We start from the raw sequence: 21654 nt of genomic DNA on the forward strand, positions 1-21654 counted from the left end.
AGACGTTCCGGGAAGATGCTTGTGGTTTTGGCAAAAAAACCGTCAGGGTGTGTTACCTTAGTCTATCTCAGAAAAAAGATGTTAGTACCGTGTTTCCCCGAAAATAAGACAGTGTCTTATATTAATTTTTGCCCCCAAAGATGCACTATGTCTTATTTTCAGGGAATGTCATATTTTTCTGTGTTCTGTTTGTCGGGCATGCTTCCAAACAAAGACTTTGCTACGTCTTACTTTCGGGGGATGCCTTATATTTCGCACTTCAGCAAAACCTCTACTACGTCTTATTTTCAGGGGATGTCTTATATTCGGGAAAACAGGGTAAGGTTGTATATTCCTCCACCACAGAACTCAACACCACAGAACTCACCTCAGAACTCAACAACCCTGGTGGGCCACTGTGAGTAGCAGAGACCTGGACTGGATGGACTTTGGTCTGATCCAGCTGGCTTGTTCTTATGTTCTTGACATGCTGGACCTTGTTTGTCGTAGAATTCTCCGCCTGGGTCCTAGTGCCTACCGAGTCCTGCTTCCTCCCAATCAGTTTGAAAGAGAAAAAAATACATTTTAGCATTCAGTTAATTATACAACATTGCCACCACAAAATAGTGGTTTTGACACAGGCGGCACATAAAAATGAATGATAATTCTCATACACATTTGGAACTATATTCTAATGCGGAAGCGTACAATTTTCTCAGCCACTGCATCTCTGCTGACCGTACTAACGTGTTTTTTTTCCTGAGACAGAGTATACAAGGATGAACCTTGCTCCTGGTCTGACTGCAGAAAAAGGAAGTGACCTCAGAGCAGCAGGAGAAAGGAAGCCAGGTTGTCCAAACAGAAGAATGGGAAAATGTTAGGGAGTTTTGAAAACATGCTGAACAAGAGACGCAAGAAGGTCAAAGAATGTTAAGAACATAAGGACAAGCCTGCTGGATCAGACCAGAGTCCATCTAGTCCAGCACTCTGCTACTCGCAGTGGCCCACTAGGTGCCTTTGGGAGCTCACATGCAGGATGTGAAAGCAACGGCCTTCTGCTGCTGCTGCTCCTGAGCACCTGGTCTGCTAAGGCATTTGCAATCTGAGATCAAGGAGGATCAAGATTGGGAGCCATAGATCGACTTCTCCTACATCAATCTGTCCAAGCCCTTTTTAAAGCTATGGGTTCAAGGTGAAGGAAAAGAGATTCCACCCAAACATCAGGAAAAACTTCCTGACCATCAGGGCTGTTGGACAGTGGAATGCACTACCTCGGAGTGTGGTGGACTCTCCTTCTTTGGAGGTTTTTGAAGAGAGGCTGGATGGCCATCTGTCAGGAGTGCTTTGGTTGTGTGTTCCTGCATGGCAGGGGGTTGGACTTGATGACCCTCGGGGTCTCTTCCAACCCTATGATTCCATGATGCATCAGTGAAGGGTATTTTCACCCACCCTGACCTGGATGGGCCAGGCTAGCCTGATCTCATCAAATCTCAGAAACTAAGCTGGGTCAGCCCTGATTAGTACCTGGCTGGGAACCCACCAAATAAGTCCATGGTTCCTTCACACAGGTAAATCCATCTCTTGCCTTGAAACCGCCCGAGGATCTGGCTGCCGCTTAATCCCACTTTCCATCACTCCCATTAGTAACCATCCTATTTGTGAGGCTGTTGTGGGGCACGTGCCAGACCGGCCACTCTGCCCGGAGATATTAAAGGGTTTTAAATGGGATTTGCGAAAGCACTCTCGGAGAAGCCCACACCTTTTGTTCTGCCGGTTCTCGCTGCCCCTGGGAGTGATTTTGCTCCGAGTGGAAGCCACGTGTGCCGTCGGGCTGATGGGCTATACATTTTTTAAAACCACCTTCAAGAGCCTAATTGGAAAAAAATGGCTTGGTCAATCAGAATTTAATTTTCCACCCACCCCATCATATTTCTCATGCATTAGAAAACTCTTTTCGATTGACAAGCCTATTATTAAAGCTGTGCGGCAAGTGTCTGCGATCGCACACGCCGACTCTTTCCATAATGTCGGTCTCCCATTGAAACCGTTCTGCGGAGCTTGATCGAAACGACTCGTCCGCTCTTGGAAAAGGGGGTGGAGCGTTTTCGTCAAAGTTCTCAAAGTATTCTTATCGGCCTGTTTTGAAACTCGTTCACCACCGTGCCTGTCTTTTCTTTTAGCGTGGCGAGTAGGTCAGTATATCTTGTTGGTGTGCACCTTTCACCAATATTGATAATCTTTCATTCCACTACTGAACAACTCTCACTGTAAAAATAAGAACATAAGAACAAGCCAGCTGGATCAGACCAGAGTCCATCTAGTCCAGCACTCTGCTACTCTCAGTGGCCCACCAGGTGCCTTTGGGAGCTCACGTGCAGGAGGTGAAAGCAATGGCCTTCTGCTGCTGCTGCTGCTGCTCCCGGGCACCTGGTCTGCTCAGGCATTTGCAATCTCGGATCAAGATGTGTAGCCATAGATCGACTTCTCCTCCATAAATCTGTCCAAGCCCTTTTTAAAGCTATCCAGGTGAGTGGCCATCACCACCTCCTGTGGCAGCATATTCCAAACACCAATCACACGTTGCGTGAAGAAGTGTTTCCTTTTATTAGTCCTAATTCTTCCTAATTAATTAATTCAATTAATTGGCCATGCTGGCAGGGGCTGATGGGAATTGTAGTCCATGAACATCTGAAGAGTCACAGGTTGCAGACCCCCTGGGCTAGTCACAGTTCTCTCTGAGCTCTCTCTGCCCCACCTGCCTCACAAGGTGTCTGTTGTGGGGGAGAGGAAGGGAAAGGAGCTTGTAAGCCGCCTTGCGTCTCCTTACAGGAGAGAAAGGTGGGGTATAAATCCAAACTCTTCTTCTTAAATGCCTTCTCTCTCCTTCAATAACCACTCCTTCAGAGGTTCGCTGGGGCTGAAGCAGAGCAAGTATCCTGTGCCCACGCTGATTTCTTTCAGAAACTATACCCAAAACTCCCCAGCTGTGTGTCGGACACACGGTCCTTGAGCCTTTGGAAAATGGGTTGAAATTATCTCTGAAGATCCTACAGAGGCAAAAGGAGCTTATAAGCTACCTTGAGTCTCTTTACAGGAGAGAAAGGGGGAGATATAAATCCAAACTCCTCCTCCTCCTCCTCTTCCTTCTTCTTCAATAGTCTAAGCAGGGTAACTTTTCTAAGATCTCTGAATTTTAAATGGGTGTGTGTTCACCTTCAGGTACACTGTGCAAAATCAAAAAGAATGTTTCCTGTTTGAAGGCTTGGGAGGAGAGGTTTTATTTATTTATTGTTAATTTTATATACCGCCCTCCCCCTGAGGGCTCAGGGCGGTTCACAACAAGGTTAAAACATACATTAAAACATAATTTGAATATTAATTACATAAAAACAGAACCCATTTAAAAATGTGGATGGCGTCTGGCTACCCCCCTCCCCCCTCCTTGTGCCCACGGGAGGCCAGATGACACGGTAGATGCATTTTTCACCAGGCTGGCCAAACGCCCGGCGGAACAGGTCCGTCTTGCAGGCCCTGCGGAAACTCTGTAAGTCCCGCAGGGCCCTGATCTCCCGAGGGAGCCTGTTCCACCAGGTAGGGGCCAAGGCTGAAAAGGCCCTGCCCCTCGTCGAGACCAGCCTGATCATTTTTGGGCCAGGGATCACGAGTAGGTCCTCCTCCGAGGAGCGGAGGGGCCTACCGGGGCAATATGGGGGCGGGGGGGGAGCCTTTTGCTAACAAAAACTACAGCTTGCCCTATACATATAGTAAAAGAATAATACTTTATACCTTATACTTAAAGGAAAACTGTTTTTGGATATCTCACAAGGCAAACCTCCCAGCCTCTCTTGACTGGATGCCGGCAGCCAGAGCGGGCGATCTTGCTTGTTGACAGCTGACTCAGCCGTTAGAGCCACGCTTTCCCTTCCAAGGAAACGAGGGCATCAGTCCAGAAGAAGGTGGGAGGGACATATGGTGCCGAGAGGTCTGCTTTGCACTATTATTTGTAGCCTCGAGATTAATTCCCCTCCCCCGTGTTAAAATTATGCCAAACCTCCCCCCCCCCCCGATCCGCTCCCCAGCTAATCTGCTGTTGTGGAGTTACTGAAGACTCTTCTGATGAAGAGTCAGCCAGTGGCCCTGACTTCTATTCGCAGCCCCCAGTGGCAGAGGGGGTACAGGAAGAACCCTATGGGAAAAGACTCGAACTCGCAGCCAGGAACCAGCACAGTTATCACTCACCCCTTAAGCTCTGAGAGGGCTGCAGAAAGCCAGGTGCCAGTCTGCTCGGCTCCCTTGTCACCAAGCTTCCAGAATAACATGGGAGGAGAACGCACAGAGCTTTACGGGACCGGAGACCAAATGCACGGGTTGCAGCCCAGCACAGGCGCAGGGGTGACAGTGAAGACAAGCGTTTGCAGAAGCCAGTCTTAGACACCTGACAGGTGCACAGTATTACAGGCCTTCTGAGAAGGGTGTGGTTATAAGTGACAGCTCGGGCAGGAGAATCGCGCTCTTGAAACCAAGCGCAAGAACTTTTATACACCAACATCAAAGGGGGCAAAGGGGCAGGTAAAGGGGGCAGGTAGGGGGCAGGCCCCCTACCGAACACCAATAAAGAAACATCAATACAAAAGAAAGATACAATTACAACTTTTGTGAATGGGATCACGAAATCCCGCTGTCAAGCGTCTTCCCGCGAGACTTCGCAATGGTGCTGAAAGGAGAGCGGAGAAGGTCCATTCAGAGAACTGGGTGGGCTTGCTACCGCACCCAGCTATCTGCGTTATCAGATGACTGTTTCCTTGAGTTATGACCTGAGGCTCCCACACCTCAGTTCCGCAACAAAGGAGAGTTCAAACTGTCCAATGGTGGTCCCAACACGTCTTCCAACGGCTGGGACCTCTGGGTGCTGCCATCAGATTTAATTTGCAAAGCCAAAGGGGTCTTTGTCTTTGCTAAGGAGTCGGCTGGGTGTTGGTCTAAGCTGAATTCCAGGGCTAACTTCCTTGTCCCTTAATATCAGCCTCTACATGCTACTGCTTTTACAACAAACACAAATATCAAAAATAACATTTCTAAACTTAAACATTAGGGAAAACCTTACGGAGTACAAACACATATACTTATAGGCAAGAATATCCTAAGTTAGCAATAACAAAACCTTAAATCAACTGGAAAACCTAACTAGAATATAAACTTAGACAACTTCAGCACTAAAGGGCTTTCATTATATCCTAAAAGGGGCAAAGGCAAGAGGGAAACCATATAACATTGACACAATCACATAGATACGTTCTTTGCTAGCCTCGTGGAGGCTTCTGAACCACACAAGTCTCTGCGTTCTGACATGGAGCCAGTGTAGTTCCGCAGGGGCTGCAAGACTGAGCTGTTCCACCAGGCCTTTGGAGAGGCTGGCTGCTGATGGACCCCCCCTCCTTTTATAACATCGGTGGATCCTGCCGTCCCCCCCTCTCTTAGGGATTTGATAGTAGGTTTCCATCAGTAGATTGCAAATGCCTTAGCAGACCAGGTGATCGGGAGCAGCAGCAGCAGAAGGCCATTGCTTTCACATCCTGCACGTGAGCTCCCAAAGGCACCTGGTGGGCCACTGCGAGTAGCAGAGTGCTGGACTAGATGGACTCTGGTCTGATCCAGCAGGCTAGTTCTTATGTTCTTATCTGTTATGTTTGGTACTAGAATGCTGTATTTTAATGGGGTTTGGTTTTAATATGTATAGAGCCTTATTTATTTAATTCATTCTGGTATCCATTGATTTTATTTTGTGCTTCTATTTGTGTATTTTGTTGTTCACTACCCTGATCCCTGCGGGGGAGGGCGGTATACAAGTTTAATTAATTAATCAATCAGTAAATAAATAAATAAACTTGACTCAAGAAAATATTTTGGCTATTTTCTTGGGCGGTAACAAGCTAGTCACAGTTCTCTCAGAACTCTCTCAGCCCCACTACCTACCTCCACTTATATACCGCCCTCTCAGAGGAATTTTAGAGGAGTTTTAATGGTCAAACGCCATCTGCATTTTAAATGATTAAGAAACTTGAGCGCTGCATTTTAACTTGATCTTAACTTGATTATTAACATTTAGCACTGTATTTGTTTATCCACTTGTTTGTATTTATGCTGTAAACCGCCCTGAGCCCTTCGGGGGAGGGCAGTATATAAGTGGAGTAAATAAATAAATAAATAAATATAAAAGTGTGGTGTAGTGGTTAAGAGCAGGGGGATTCTAATCTGGAGAACTGGGTTTGACTCCCCACTCCTCCAGCTGGGTGGCAGAGGCTTATCTGGTGAACCAGATGTGTTGTACGTTCCTGCTTGGGCTCATCACAGTTCTCTCAGAACTCTCTCAGCCCCACCTACCTACCTCACAAAAGTGTCTGTTGTGCAGAGAGGGAGGGAAAGGAGCTTGTCAGCCTCCTTGAGTCTCCTTACAGGAGAAGAAGTTGGGGCATAAATCCAAACTGTTCTCCTTAAGTGCATTCTCTCTCCTTCTGTAACCACTCTTTCAGAGGTTTGCTGGGGCGGAAGCTAAATAAATTTCCTGTGCTCGCACTCATTTCTTTCAGAAACTACATGCGGAACTCCCCCAGCTACGTGTCCGCACACCCGGTCCTTGAGCATTTGGAAAGTGGGTTGAAATGATCTCTGAAGATCATACGGAGGCAAAAGTTTGGGCTGTGGCGGCGCAAAGTCATTTGAGTCACTGGAAGATCACAAACACAGGCGCTGGCCGTGCCTGGGGCAAAAGAAATCTGCCCATTCTTCAAGCACAAAGACGCCGGGAGAGTCGGCCATTGTTCCTTTGCACCGTTTGGGGACAATTAATGATATCCAGTCCGATGTGATTAGATCAATACCTCCTCAGCCGGCTCCGGTTCTCTCTTATTATAGGGAAGGGTTGTTTGGTTTACTGGGGTGATTCTTTGAAATGCGCCTTTTGAAAGGGCTCTTTGAAAGCGCTGAAAGGGGTTCCGTTCGCGGAGGCCTCGAGAATATAATGAGCCGCCCGCTTCTTTTAAAAGGGGTGTATAGCGAAGATGGGTCGCCGCTGCTTTCTCTGAAAAATAAAGTTTTCTTTTATGTAGCTCCTTAGAACATCTTGGGCCAGCCAGCTTGTGTTCTATTATCGGGATCAAAACAACAACTTTGTGCTTCTATTTTTGTCTTGTCGACACTTGCTACCCTTTTTGACCATTGGCTCGATGGGTGGGCATCAAGTTGTTGTCGGGAAGGGGGCAACCTAGTTTTCTCCTTCCTCCCAGTTTCCTTCGTGTGCTGCTCTGGCAGGGGCATCGAGCCAGCGTGGTGTAGTGGTTAAGAGCAGGTGCGCTCCAGTCTGGAGAACCAGGTTTAATTCCCTGCTCTGCCACTTGAAGAAGAAGAAGAAGAGTTTGGATTTATATCCCCCCTTTCTCTCCTGCAGGAGACTCAAAGGGGCTTACAATCTCCTTGCCCTTCCCCCCTCACAACAAACACCCTGTGAGGTAGGTGGGGCTGAGAGAGCTCTGAAGAACTGTGACTAGCCCAAGGTCACCCAGCTGGCGTGTGTGGGAGTGCCCAGGTTAATCTGAATTCCCCAGAGAAGCCTCCACAGCTCAGGCAGCAGAGCTGGGAATCAAACCCGGTTCCTCCAGATTAGATACACGAGCTCTTAACCTCCTACGCCACTGCTGCTCCAAGTTGTGGAGGCTTATCTGGTGAACCGGATTGGCTTGTGCGCTCCCAACACATGCCAGCTGGGTGACCCTGGGCTAGCCACATAAGAACATAAGAAAGAGCCTGCTGGATCAGACCAGAGTCCATCTAGTCCAGCACTCTGCTACTCGCAGTGTTTTATGTGCTCTTTACACCCCTTAGCCCAACCTGTTACCCCTGCTAGACAAGCAGAACAGAGGCCTGCCAGAGGGAGCGTTGGCAGGCGGAGCGATTGTAGGAATTTCAAACATTTCTATTGTTTTATTATAGAGATCTTGAAGTTCCTAAGCTACAATGACGTTCCTTCCTTTTCTGATAATGACGATGCTCTAGGAATTTCAAATAGCTCTATAGTTTTGCCGGAGATTTTTGAATTATTTGGCATGTGATGATTTCACTTCCTGTTCCAAAATCGAAAGCGGCATGCAGGTATTGATCAATGCCATTCCACCACCTCCAGCTCCACAGAGTGAGAAGGGAGGGGGGGCAGTGGTGGGATCCAAACATTTTAGTAACAGGTTCCCATGGTGGTGGGATTCAAACTGTGGCGTAGCGCCAATGGGGCTGGGCAGGGCACGACGGGGGCGTGGCTGGGCATTCTGGTGCGGGGCATTCCTGGGCGGGGCTGTGGCAACAACACAGCTGCTGCGCCGGCCCTTGGGCGGGAAACAAATGCACGCAGGCTGCCATGCACGCCGGTGCACCCCCTGCTAGACTGCTTCAGGTTCTGCACACTACTGCTGAGAGGAGGGCGTAACTAAGGCAACAATCACGTGGCAAAATCACCAGTTAGTAACCCCCTCTCGGCACACACAAATAATTAGTAACCTACTCTCGGGAACCTGTGAGAGCCTGCTGGATCCCACCTCTGGGGGGCGGGGGGGCAGGAGCTTTGTCAGAAGGTCTCCTGCCGTCACCTGGTAAGTGGCAACCCTTCCGTAGCAAGATGGTTTGGTGGAGCTCAGTTCCACCAAATATGGCCGCTTGCATCAAGACCTGCCAGGAGGGGAAAGAGCCTTTCCTATAAACTTCCTCAGACTCTTCTGGTTGCAACTCGAGTTGGGCTTCCTTGATTGCGGAGGGGCCGGTGGGTCAGAGAGAACGTTCTCCCAGCCCAAGAGAGCTCCAGCAACGCCTCTTCAGCACTGTCGGCATTGATCCAAAACGTTGGTTTTGAACATCAATAGCCAGTAATCAGCAGAAATCATGTGCTGCCTGTAAGGCAGGTATTCCTTTGGCTACATCTCCTGAACAGAAGGTATTTTGTTGCGGGTTAATGTTATTATCTTCAAGCAGATATCATCATTTTGGGAAAACATGTTGTGGGGAATGCAGTGAACAGAACCGTACAAATGCAAGCAAGACTCCTTCTAGGTATACAGCCCAGAGCTTTGTCTACTATAGATGATGATTATATTTACATAGTAGACTTATAAGAACATAAGAACAAGCCAGCTGGATCAGACCAGAGTCCATCTAGTCCAACACTCTGCTACTCGCAGTGGCCCACCAGGTGCCTTTGGGAGCTCACGTGCAGGAGGTGAAAGCAATGGCCTTCTGCTGCTGCTGCTGCTCCTGAGCACTTGGTCTGCTAAGGCATTTGCAATCTGAGATCAAGGAGGATCAAGATGGGTAGCCAGAGATCGACTTCTCCTCCATAAATCTGTCCAAGCCCCTTTTAAAGCTATCCAGGTGAGTGGCCATCACCACCTCCTGTGGCAGCATATTCCAAACACCAATCACATGTTGCGTGAAGAAGTGTTTCCTTTTATTAGTCCTAATTCTTCCCCCCAGCATTATCAACACTTCATCATCTTGGAATTCTCTTCTGGGGCCGCCGGGGGGAGGGGAACTCAAATCCACGCTTCCCTTCCGCTGGGATGGGGGTAGTCAGTACCTCCTCCCCTAACCACGAAAAAGAAATTACAAAAATCTATGAAAACTTATAATAAACCTGCAGGAAACCGGAGTCCCAGGAGCTATGATATTGACTGTCAGCTTGAAGATTTATTTTGTCTCGGAAATAATGCATGCGCTTTGAATTGTTCTCTAAATTATTAACTCCCGAAGCGCCCCCAACCGAGGGAGGGCAGTTTCCCCCTCCGTATCCCTAAATAGAGTTGTGATCAGAATAATGTGTATGAAACAGCTAAATTCATTCACGTTTTCTTAGTTGTTGTCCTTCTGCCCTGGAGATTTGTAGGTCTGGGACTGTATTATCAGGAAACAGAGGACACAGAAGAGGAGTTTGGATTGATATTCCCCCCTTTCTCTCCTGTAAGGAGACTCAAAGGGGCTTACAAACTCCTTTCCCTTCCCCCCTCACAACAAACACCCTGTGAGGTGGGGCTGAGTGAGCGCCAAAGAACTGCAACTAGGCCCATGGCGGCGAACCTTTGGCACTCCAGATGTTATGGACAACAATTCCCATCAGCCCCTGCCAGCATGGCCAATTGACCATGCTGGCAGGGGCTGATGGGAATTGTAGTCCATAACATCTGGAGTGCCAAAGGTTCGCCACCATTGGACTAGCCAAGGTTACCCAGCTGGCATGTGTCGGAGTTCACAAGCTAATCTGGTTCACCAGATAAGCCTGCGCAGCTCAAGCGGCAGAGCAGGGAATCAAACTCGGTTCTTTAGATAAGGGCGCACTTGCTCTTAACCACTACGCCGCTCTGGTCCTTTATGGCAAGAAGGATCTTGCCATAAAGCGCGGATACCCCTGGACAACGTTCTCTCCCGTGGCTCTGATATATACCAGAGAACTGTTGGGCATCAAAATATGATTTGTTAGTCTGTGTGTTCAGCACAGCTCCGATTGAAAGAAAAAAACCACCCAGTTCCATTCTTTCTGTAAGGTTATGAATTCGTACTGTCACTTCTCAGACACTTTGGTGGGGAGGACGGTAATGACCTGTCTTCCTCATTTGAACTATACAGGAACAATTCTAAGTTTAGGTTAATTGCTTTCCCTGCAACGACTCCTCGAACAAACCCTGCGAGCGGCCTGCGGCCGGGCTTCCATTATGTTTCATTAGAGCCGGTGAATCATGAGAGCAGTGAGTCATAAGTCACACCAAGTGTGCGCGTGTTCGCTTCCCTCCGTGCTTGGAGGCAGCTGCAAGCCTTGTCTGTTTTCAGTGGCGAATCCCACACAACACAAATATGACGAGCCGGGGAAGGAAAATATCCCGTTCAGGGGAAGAACTTCACCCAGGTCTCTTCCCCAAAACAAGCTCAGCCTGAGAGCCAGCTTGGTTTAGGGCAGGGGTCCCCAAACTTTTTAAACAGGGGGCCAGTTCACTGTCCCTCAGACTGTTGGGAGGGCCGGACTAAAAAAAAACGATGAACAAATTCCTATGCACAAATGATTGTAAAATGTTTGATTTCACCTTTCAGCCTTTCTGTCATGGTCTATTTTTAGAACAGTGACCAAAGTATGTCAAGTACAGGGTGGGCTCCAAATATTGTTGGGGAGGCTGTGGAATACCTTCCCTGTAAAAAAAAAAAAGCAGAATTTTCCCAATGAAGCATTCCATCTAACCCAGGAGCAGGTATCTTCCTGGGTTCTTTCCTCCCTAGCAGCCAGTGAGCGATTCACCAGCCTGGCTGATGCCAATGGGAGTGGGGTGGAACAGAAATCCTGAGAGCAACATATGGAGTAGCCGAGAGGGAAGGGCGGAGCAGGCGTTGCCACGTGTAAGGTTTCCAACTCTGGGTCAGAACATTCATGGAGACTTGGGGGTGCCATCATGTGGCTGCAATCAACAGCCCGTTGGGGCCGGTTCCTCCTCTCCCTCGAGCCCCCACTGCACATGAATGGAGCCATTGCCGCCATGCCTGGCGGGCCGGATAAATGCCTTCAGGGGGCCACATTTGGCCCCCGGGCCGTAGTTTAGGGACCCCTGGTGTAGTGGTTAAGAGCAGGTGGGTTCTAACCTGGAGAACCGGGTTTGATCCCCAACTCCCCCACCTGAGTGGCAGAGGCTTATCTGGTGAACCAGATGTGTTTCTGCACTCCTGCATTCCTGCTGGGTGACCTTGGGCCAGTCACAGTGCTCTCAGGACTCTCTCAGCACCACCTACCTCACAAGGTGTCTGTTGTGGGGAGAGGAAGGGAAAGGAGTTTGTAAGCCGCCTTGAGTGTCCTTACAGGAGAGAAAGATGGGGTATAAATCCAAACTCCTCCTCCTCCTCCTTCTTCTTCTGATGTGCACCACATCATCCTAGAAAACCCGTAGTCTTTGCAAGTTCTGATGACAATACAAGAGATCACACAGGCAGTGTCCTACCCATGTGGAAGCACTAGGAACTTGCGGGGGGAAAGTCCCTTTAAAAAGAAGAGTGCATATTTTGTCCTCGGGTGGTTGTGCAAGGAAAGCATTGGGTTCGAATGCTCCCCGCATAGAATAATTTTCTTGGCGAGCGAAGATGTCAGGCCAAAGGATTGTAGCATGGACACAATGAGGGAGAGGAAGGGAAAGGAGTTTGCAAGTCTCTTTACAGGAGAGAAAGACGGGTATACACCCAAACACCACTTCTTCTTAGCCAACCTTCCTGAGCCAATGCACCTTTCAAAACTGGTGAGGTTTTGTCACGCATCACAGGGTTGGCTGTAGTGGCAAGTAGCTCCTTTCGCTGCCTGACACCTCTCCCCTCGCCCCCCAAATGGGCCACATAAACCAGGTCCTCGAACGGTAACACTGATGTAGGTTTGCCAGTTCCAGACTGGGAAACCCCTCCACCTCCTCCTCCTCCTCCTCCTCCTCCTCCTCCTTCTCCTCCTCCTCCTCTTCCTCTTTCTCCTCCTCTTTCTCCTCCTCCTCCTCCTTCTCGTCCTCCTCCTCCTCCTCCTCCTCCTCTTTCTCCTCCTCCTCCTCCTCCTCCTCCTCCTCCTCCTCCTTCTATTTATTTCAACCCAGGGTTTACAAAAATCACTGAACTAGCAATCCTGGGTTTCAAACACTTCCCGTGCAAACTACAGCAGCAGGAAGCGTCCAATTTCCCCCCTTCCATCCACCACTGGAGTGGATTCTCTAGAGAGTTATTATGAATGAGCTGTGCAGAATGCACCAATCGGTTTTGGCAGACCACATGCTTGCACAGCGATTGATACCTGGGAAGCATTGATGTTGGCATCAGTTGCAGTGGGCTACCCATAATAACATCAATAGCAGGTACAGCCCAGCCTCATGAAGTAAAGTGAAAAGGATGCCAGTCTTGATTCAGCTCAAGGGACAGAGCGGGGAATCAAACCCAGTTCTCCCGATTAGAGGGCACCTGCTCTTAACCACTACGCCACAGACTCAGCCAATTCCTGTAACAGCAGTGAAGTAGTGAACCTCCTAGGCCCATGATGGCGAACCTTTGGCACTCCATATGTCATGGACTACAATTCCCATCAGCCCCTGCCAGCATGGCCAATTGGGGCTGATGAAAATTGTAGTCCATAACATCTGGAGTGCCAAAGGTTCGCCACCACTGTCCTAGGCTGCAACTGATGCCTCTTTTGTACAGCAGAGCGAGGACGTCTCTCGTGCAATTGGGCATCTTCTCATCACATTAAAACCGTGCCACCGTATCTCATTCAAAATAGCCGTGTGCGTTCCGTGCGCCGACAGATGCGGTCGTCCAATTTAAGCTGATCCTTTCGGAGAAAAGTTATTTCAGGCGATTCAGACTATTCCTAACTTCGGGAGTGATCCTACGCAGGTCTCCTCAGATGTAAGTCCAGTTATGTTTTGAGAACCGCAGCCTGCATTGTTCTTTCAGTTCTGTTACAGGAACCCTAAGCTAGATTGCCAGGATGGAACAAGTTGCGTTCATTTTGGATCCGACTGCCGTGAAAACTGCTGACTGCGTGCCGACTCGTAGTTTCCTCTGTTTGTCTCTCTCAAAAGAATGGCTGAGCAAACCTTTCCGAAGCCGCTGAAGTAGCAAAACGTATTCGTTTGTATGGATCAGTAGAGGCTGGCAAAGCTCTGACTGAAACAGTCAGTCCCCTCCTCCTGCTAAGGGGAGGTCACAAAAGCACCGGAGGGGGGGCAAAGAGTGGCAGAACAGCAAGACGTTGCTCCCCACGAAATTGACGCCTCCGTCCCCAAGACCTTCATTCTCCATGACGTCTGAAGAGATGTCACCTTGGGAGTGGGATCCGGCTGTTAGGTCCCTGAAAGCCTCGTCTGTCGCCCTCTCTGCCTCTTTCAGCTTCTCCAGGTCTGCCACCTTGGCTTCAAGAGAACGCACACGTTCCTTGAGTGCCAGGAGCTCATTGCAGCGAGGGCACACCCACGACTTCTGTCCTAGTGGCGGATAGTCGTACATGTGACACTCAGTGCAAAACACTGGAAAGCCCCCATCCCCCTGCTGGCTTCCTGCCTTCGTATCTGATTTTGTTTAGATATTTAAATGTTAAACTTTTAGTCAGTGCCTCCCCGCTCCCCGGAGATATCTGTACCTACTATCCGTCAGGAAATGCCCTTATTTATTTAAAAACAAAATTGCGCGCGCTGATTCCAGAGACTGAACTAAAGACCGACTGACTCATGTCACAAAATTGACACCTCTCACAGACGCCTCACAGGTGTCAAATTCACGGCCCTCCAGATGTTATGGGCTACAGTTCCCACAGTGCCAGCATCATGCTGGCAGGGGATGATGGGAGCTGTAGTCCGTAACATCTGGAGGGCCGCGAGTTTGACACCTGTGCCCTAAGGCAGGGGTCTTCAAACTATGGCCCTCCAGATGTTCATGGACTACAATTCCCATGAGCCCTACCACTTGGCCATGCTGGCAGGGGCTGATGGGAACTGTAGTCCATAGCATCTGGAGGGCCGCGAGTTTGACACCTATGCCCTAAGGCAGGGGGTCTTCAAACTATGGCCCTCCAGGTCCTATGGCCCTCCAGGCCCTATGGACTACAATTCCCATCAGCCCCTTCCAGCAGGGCCGAGTGGTAGGGCTCATGGGAATTGTAGTCTATGAACATCTGGAGGGCCATAGTTTGAAGACCCCTGCCCTAAGGTGATTGAATGAAGGCTCCATTCCTTACGCTGTCTGCCACCATCCCAACAATCAACGAGTATTGAAGAGAGTAGCCCAGGTATTCCCTTGGCTCCTGTCGAGTCATCGAGCATCTCCTATCTTATTGTTGGAACCCCAGAAAAGCAATCATTCTTTGTCTCTGATTTTCCTGAGGGCTTATCTCGTACCACCTCAAGACCCATTTTGGGGTATAAATATTGATCCTTTGGACATTCGTCGGGTGTGAGAGCCAGCGTGGTGTAGGTGGTTAAGAGCAGGCGGATTCTAATCTGGAGAACCAGGTTTGATTCCCCACTCCTCCACCTGAGTGGCAGAGGCTTATCTGGTGAACCAGATGTGTTTCCGCACTCCTACATTCCTGCTGTGTGACCTTGGGCTAGTCACAGTTCTCTCAGAACTCTCTCAGTCCCACCTGCCTCACCAGGTGTCTGTTGTGGGGAGAGGAAGGGAAAGGCCACCATGAGTCTCCTTACAGGAGAGAAAGGTGGGGTGTAAATCCGATCCTCCTCCTCCTTCTCTGTTCTGGATCCATGCGCGGATCCCGGTTTGCATGTGGGCCCTTCCTTTAGCTCCTAGAAACGCCGGTCATTTTCTTCTTCAGTGCTGCTTTTCTGGAATGTCGCTTTAAGGATTGTCTCTGTCACCCATCCCGCCGGGACCTTATCCATCTACTTTCCATTTTTCTTAGTCAGCTTTGTAGGCTTTGTGGATGTGGGCATTCATTGCTTTGAGTATATTTCTTCTAGTATCATTTTTATTCTCTGACAAAACCATATTTTAATTCTCTAGCCACCTGCTCACTGGAGAGTTTTCACCCAGGGCTCTTCCGGTACACGCAGGTTATCGATCCCAGTTACCCCCCCCCCCCTCGTTCTCCGTCTCGTTCTCCGGAGCAGCAGTGGCATAGGAGGTTAAGAGCTCGTGTATCTAATCTGGAGGAACCGGGTTTGATTCCCAGCTCTGAGCTGTGGAGGCTTATCTGGGGAATTCAGATTAGCCTGTGCACTCCCACACACGCCAGCTGGGTGACCTTGGGCTAGTCACAGCTTCTCGGAGCTCTCTCGGCCCCACCTACCTCACAGGGTGTTTGTTGTGAGGGGGGAAGGGCAAGGAGATTGTCAGCCCCTTTGAGTCTCCTGCAGGAGAGAAAGGAGGGATATAAATCCAAACTCTTCAAACTCTTCTTCTCTTGTGTATGTGGGCATTCATTGCTTCGAATGTATTTCTTCTTGTATCATTTTTATTCTCTGACAAAACCATATTTTAATTCTCTAACCACCTGCTCACTAGAGAGTTTTCACCCAGGGCTCTTCTGGTACACGCAGGTTATCCATCCCAGTTCTCCGTCTCCATCGAATTCCCCCTACTTGACTGGAGACGGCCTGCTTAGGTTAATATGGAGTGCTCAAAAACCTTGGCTGCCATTCATTAATTCCTGGAAAAGCAAATACGCTGCGAATGCCAACGTTCATCATGGTTTCTTTATTACGATGCATGCAATTACAGGTTTGGTCTGTATGTTTGCTTTGGGAATTGTATGAACCAGACTTGTAAATAAGCATAAAGTTGTTGCCAGGCTGGGGGGGGGGGGAGGGGGGAGGAGAGAGAGAGCAATAACCAGCCGCCATATACCCACATCAGTCATTTGTGACACGTGCAGCCGAAAATGAAAGAAACTGGATTTCTTTTTCTTCTGATTTTCTGAAAGCATCCCTGCCGGGTTACCTGGAGACGCTATTTACCGGCAACCGGCAACCAGGGGATGTAGAATAGCACGGTATGACCAGCTCTCAGAAGCTCAGGAAGGTTAGTAATTGGATGAGAGCACACTGAGGAAGACTCTCAGAGGAAGGCCGTGACAAACCACCTCTGCTTAATTATCCACTTGCCTGGAAAGGCCGTTGCTGGGGTCGCCATAAGTCAGTTGTGAGTCTTGACAGGATCTGCGAATGCACTGGCAGCCTGTCGAGTGGTTATTTTCAAAGCCTGGAATTGAATCCACAGGCGCCCCTCTCCATACAGAAGGGTCCCCTGCTTACAGAGAGGATGTCGTATGCCTTGTGCTAGAACACGGCACAAGAAAAACAGATAAAATAAGAACATAACATAAGAACTAGCCAGCTGGATCAGACCAGAGTCCATCTAGTCCAGCACTCTGCTACTCGCAGTGGCCCACCAGGTGCCTTTGGGAGCTCACGTGCAGGATGTGAAAGCAACGGCCTTCTGCTGCTGCTGCTCCTGAGCACCTGGTCTGCTAAGGCATTTGCAGTCTCAGATCAAGGAGGATCAAGATTGGGAGCCAGAGATCGACTTTTCCTCCATAAATCTGTCTAAGCCCCTTTTAAAGCTATCCAGGTGAGTGGCCATCACCACCTCCTGTGGCAGCATATTCCAAACACCAATCACACGTTGCGTGAAGAAGTCCTAATTCTTTTATTAGTCCTAATTCTTCCCCCCAGCATTTTCAATGGATGCCCCCTGGTTCTAGTATTGTGAGAAAGAGAGAAAAATTTCTCTCTGCCCACATTTTCTACCCCATGCATAATCTTATAGACTTCAATCATATCCCCCTCAGACGTCTCCTCTCCAGACTAAAGAGTCCCAAACGCTGCAGCCTCTCCTCATAAGTAGGTCCAATCCTTCAATCATCCTCGTTGCCCTTCTCTGCACTTTTTCTATCTCTTCAATATCCTTTTTGAGATGTGGCGACCAGAACTGAACACAGTCCTCCCAAGTGCAGTCGCACCTCCTTTATAGAAGGGCATGACAATCTTTGCAGTTTTATTATCAACTCCTTCCCTAATTATCCCCAGCAAATCCAAAGATGTTCTCCCATTTATACAAGTAAAAGCGGTAGATTTTTTTTTTCAGATGTAGGGTGTGGGGGGGGAGTGTAAAGTGCCATCAAGTCTTAGCTGAGTTATGACCCTGAGGTTTTCAAAGCAAGAGACTTTCAAAGGTGGAATGTTGTGGGTTTCCGGGCTGTATGGCCGTGTTCTAGCATCATTCTCTCCTGACTTTTCGCCTGCATCTGTGGCTGGCATCTTCAGAGGATCTGATGGTAGTACAGCAAGTATATATACCTGTGGAATACCCAGGGCGGGAGAAAGAACCATCTGCATTGGTTAAAGTGTAAAGAGTGCAGTTAGCAAGGGTGATTTGCATGGCTAACCACTTTCAAAGGTGGTTTGCCATTTCCTTCCTCTGCTTACCAACCCTGGACTTCCTTGATTGTCTCCCATCCAAATGCTAAGGATTTAGTGACCGAGATCTGTCAAGATCGAGCTAGTCTGAACCATGGAGCTCAGCCTACCAAATAAACTTGATAAATTTATATTCCAGGTTTCTATAGATAGGCAGCTGATAAAATTCCAGGCAGCTGATAAAATCAACATGGGACGAAGAAGTTAAATCTCATCAGTGCAAAAATACTAAAAATAAGGATCTTGTTATGCCCGCAATGTTAGAAAACAAACGGATGGTCATTACGTCTGCTGCTGGCAGCTTTATAGTTCATTTTTATTCCTGATCTTTCTCCAAGGAGTTGGGGGACGTTGCTACCCCCTGCCCCATTTTGCAATCACAACAGCTCTCTAGTGTGACTTAGGCTGAGAGAATGGCTGACCCTAAATCGTTTGTGTTGCAGTTTTATGCATGTATTAGTATTATCATTAACTATAGGTTTATTTATTGACTAGTTATTTATTCGCTCCTCTTGTGATATTGTGTTTTAGGACGGTTTTATGTATGATGTCTTATGTTGTACACCGCCCAGAGCCCTTTGGGGATAGGGCGGTATGCCAAATCAAATTGATGATGATGATGATGATGATGATGATGATGATGATGATGTCTGGCACAGTATTCAGTGGGGCCTATCAGAGGCATATCCAGGAAAAAATGGAACCCGTGGCAAAATCTGAGTTTTCTGCCCCCCTCCCCGGGCTTCATTTTCCTTAGATAAGAACCTAAGAGGAACATAAGAAGAACATAAGAAGAACATAAGAACTAGCCTGCTGGATCAGACCAGAGTCCATCTAGTCCAGCACTCCTCTACTCGCAGTGGCCCACCAGGTACCTTTGGGAGCTCACAGGCAGGATGTGAAAGCAATGTCCTTCTGTGGCTGTTGCTCCCGAGCACCTGGTCTGTTAAGGCATTTGCAATCTCAGATCAAAGAGGATCAAGATTGGGAGCCAGAGATCGACTTCTCCTCCATAAATCTGTCCAAGCCCCTTTTAAAGCTATCCAGGTTAGTGGCCATCACCATCACCATCATACGGGGGAGGGGGAGAAATTGAGCTGCTGCCGATCTCTTGGTGGAGTGCCAGGTTGGCAACGACACCCAGGTCTACTGCCCGAAGCTGGCGAGTGAGACCCGGGCCCAACGCCCCCCTCCCACGTGATTAGATGGGGTGCACCTGGGACATGTGATACCCCATGTTCCCATGGGTGGTACGCCCCTAGTGCCTACTGCGCGGTAAGTGTGCACAGGATTGCCTCTTTGCTGAGCTTCATGACTGACTGAGAATTTGAACTCTGATTTCTGTGTGTGGATGCGTGGATATTTTCTGACCCGAATGGTCCAGGCTAGCCCAATCTTGTCACATCTCTAAAGCTAAGCAGGGTTGGCCCTGGTTAGTATTTGGATGGGAGACCACCAAGGAATACCGGAGTCTCTACACCAGGGGTCTGCAACCTGCGGCTCTCCCGATGTTCATGGACTACAAATCCCATCAGCCTTCTAGCATGCTGGCAGGGGCTGATGGGAATTGTAGTCCATGAACATCTGGAGAGCCGCAGGTTGCAGACCCCTGCTCTACATGGAAGCAGGCAACGGCAACCCTCCTCTGAAGATCTCTTGCCTTGAAAACCCTACAGGGTTCCAATAGCGCATCTTGATAGCAGTTTTATATACATGTTTTATACACATGATCCTCCTTAATCTGAGACTGCAAATGCCTCAGCAGACCAGGTGCTCGGGAGCAGCAGCCGCAGAAGGCCATTGCTTTCACCTCCTGCCTGTGAGCACCCAAAGGCACCTGGTGGGCCACTGCGAGTAGCAGAGAGCTGGACTAGATGGACTCTGGTCTGATCCAGCAGGCTAGTTCTGATGTTCTGATGTTCTTATGTGTGTGTATGAATGAATTAAAATCACCCCTACTTTATAGAACAAAAAGCTGAATCAATTTTCTTCGTTCTAATATAATTTATCTCTGGTTCTGCCTATATTGTGTTGTTACTCATCTGTTGCACTGACCCTGCGGGGCTATAATGTTCGTTTAAGAAATTCATGGCTAGGTTTAAGAAATCTGTACCCTTTCAGCATTGAGGGTAGATAAATCAGATGGCAGTTAAGCTCAATTATCTGTTTATTTCTCTCACTGCTCTCTGTTAACTCTCGTCCAAATGCACTTTGGCCCCATTGTTTGTGGAGCATCACACATGGCTGGTCATCTTTGGCCGGTGGTCATTTGGATCTAGGCCTGGAGCTGCAAATAATCAAAAGTGGTATATTTTGAGATTATAAAACACTCTTATTGCGTTTCCCGTTGAGAATCAGACTCATTTCCTGCCTTTAGGGCAGGGGTCTGCAACCTGCAGCTCTCCAGATGTCCATGGACTACAATTCCCATCAGCCCCTGCCAGCACTTCCAATTGGCAGGGGCTGACGGGATTTGTAGTCCATGAACATCCGGAGAGCCGCAGGTTGCAGACCCCTGCTTCAGGGACTCCCATTTTGAGAAATGAGCCATGAAGAATTCTATGCTCTTTTTTAAAAAAATTAATTCTTTTAAATTGGTTCCGGTGGGTTTTCCGGGCTGTGCGGCCGTGGTCTGTTTGTCCTCAGACACCTTGAGCAGCAGTGGCGTAGGAGGTTAAGAGCTCGTGTATCTAATCTGGAGGAACCGGGTTTGATTCCCAGCTCTGCCGCCTGAGCTGTGGAGGCTTATCTGGGGAATCCAGATTAGCCTGTGCACTCCCACACATGCCAGCTGGGTGACCTTGGGCTAGTCACAGCTTCTCGGAGCTCTCTCAGCCCCACCCACCTCACAGGGAGTTTGTTGTGAGGGGGGAAGGGCAAGGAGATTGTAAGCCCCTTTGAGTCTCCTGCAGGAGAGAAAGGGGGGATATAAATCCAAACTCTTCTTCTTCTTCTTGTCCTGCTGGCAGTTGCTGGTTAGGGCGTGGCTGGACAGACCAGAGTCCGGGTGGGCGGCAGGTGGAGGAAAACTCTCGTAATAGCTGCAGCGCAAAGACACTTTGATGCTTCCACCTGTGAATGCAGATCCATTAACCGTGCTGGTTGTCCCCCCCCCCCCCCCCGTTGCAGGCGATACGAGTCTCACCCGGTCTGCGCTGACCTGCAGAGCAAAATCTTCCAGTGCTACCAGCAGAACTCTCAGCAGACGCTCAGCTGCTCGGCCCTGGCCAGCGAGTACTTGAAGTGCGTCAACCATGCCAAGCAGGTAGGTGCGGAGCAGGTGCAAGAACTGGAACTGCGGGCTGAGTCTCTAGGGCAGTGATGGCGAACCTATGGCACGGGTGCCAGAGGTGGCACTCGGAGCCCTCTCTGTGGGCACGAGCACACAGAGTTCGTCATATGGGGGACAGAGAATCACTCACACCCCACACACAGAGACATCTAGGCCACTGCAAGCACGACGTGCGCGCACCACAGTGAGAAAGGAGGACTCGGCTGGCGGGCCTGGTGCCTGTGCTCCGGGTGGCTGCTGCCTGGGGTGGGGGGGAAAGGAGGCAGAAATGCTAGAGAGGCACAGAGTGGTGCGCACGGGACTCGCTGGAGGCTAGAGCAGGCTGGCCCCTGCTCGAGCGGGTGGGGCAGAGGGAACCAACTGGTTTTTTCTAAACTAAAACCTCAGCATTCAGGTTAAATTGCCGTGTTGGCACTTTGC

The 21654-nt window shown here is 49.1% G+C and overlaps 1 protein-coding gene across 1 annotated transcript in view; it reads left to right on the forward strand.

Annotated features, from left to right (window-relative positions):
* Nucleotides 1–21264, forward strand: part of CHCHD3 (coiled-coil-helix-coiled-coil-helix domain containing 3) — a 332230-nt gene extending 310966 nt beyond the window's left edge. Inside the window, exon 6 of the mRNA XM_048501477.1 lies at nucleotides 21072–21264. Coding sequence (XP_048357434.1) covers nucleotides 21072–21264 — 193 coding nt within the window. The remainder of the gene's footprint in view (nucleotides 1–21071) is intronic.
* The last annotated feature ends 390 nt before the right edge of the window (nucleotides 21265–21654 follow it).

Source organism: Sphaerodactylus townsendi, linkage group LG06, assembly GCF_021028975.2.
Source record: "Sphaerodactylus townsendi isolate TG3544 linkage group LG06, MPM_Stown_v2.3, whole genome shotgun sequence".
In the NCBI taxonomy this organism is placed as follows: Eukaryota; Metazoa; Chordata; class Lepidosauria; order Squamata; family Sphaerodactylidae; genus Sphaerodactylus; species Sphaerodactylus townsendi.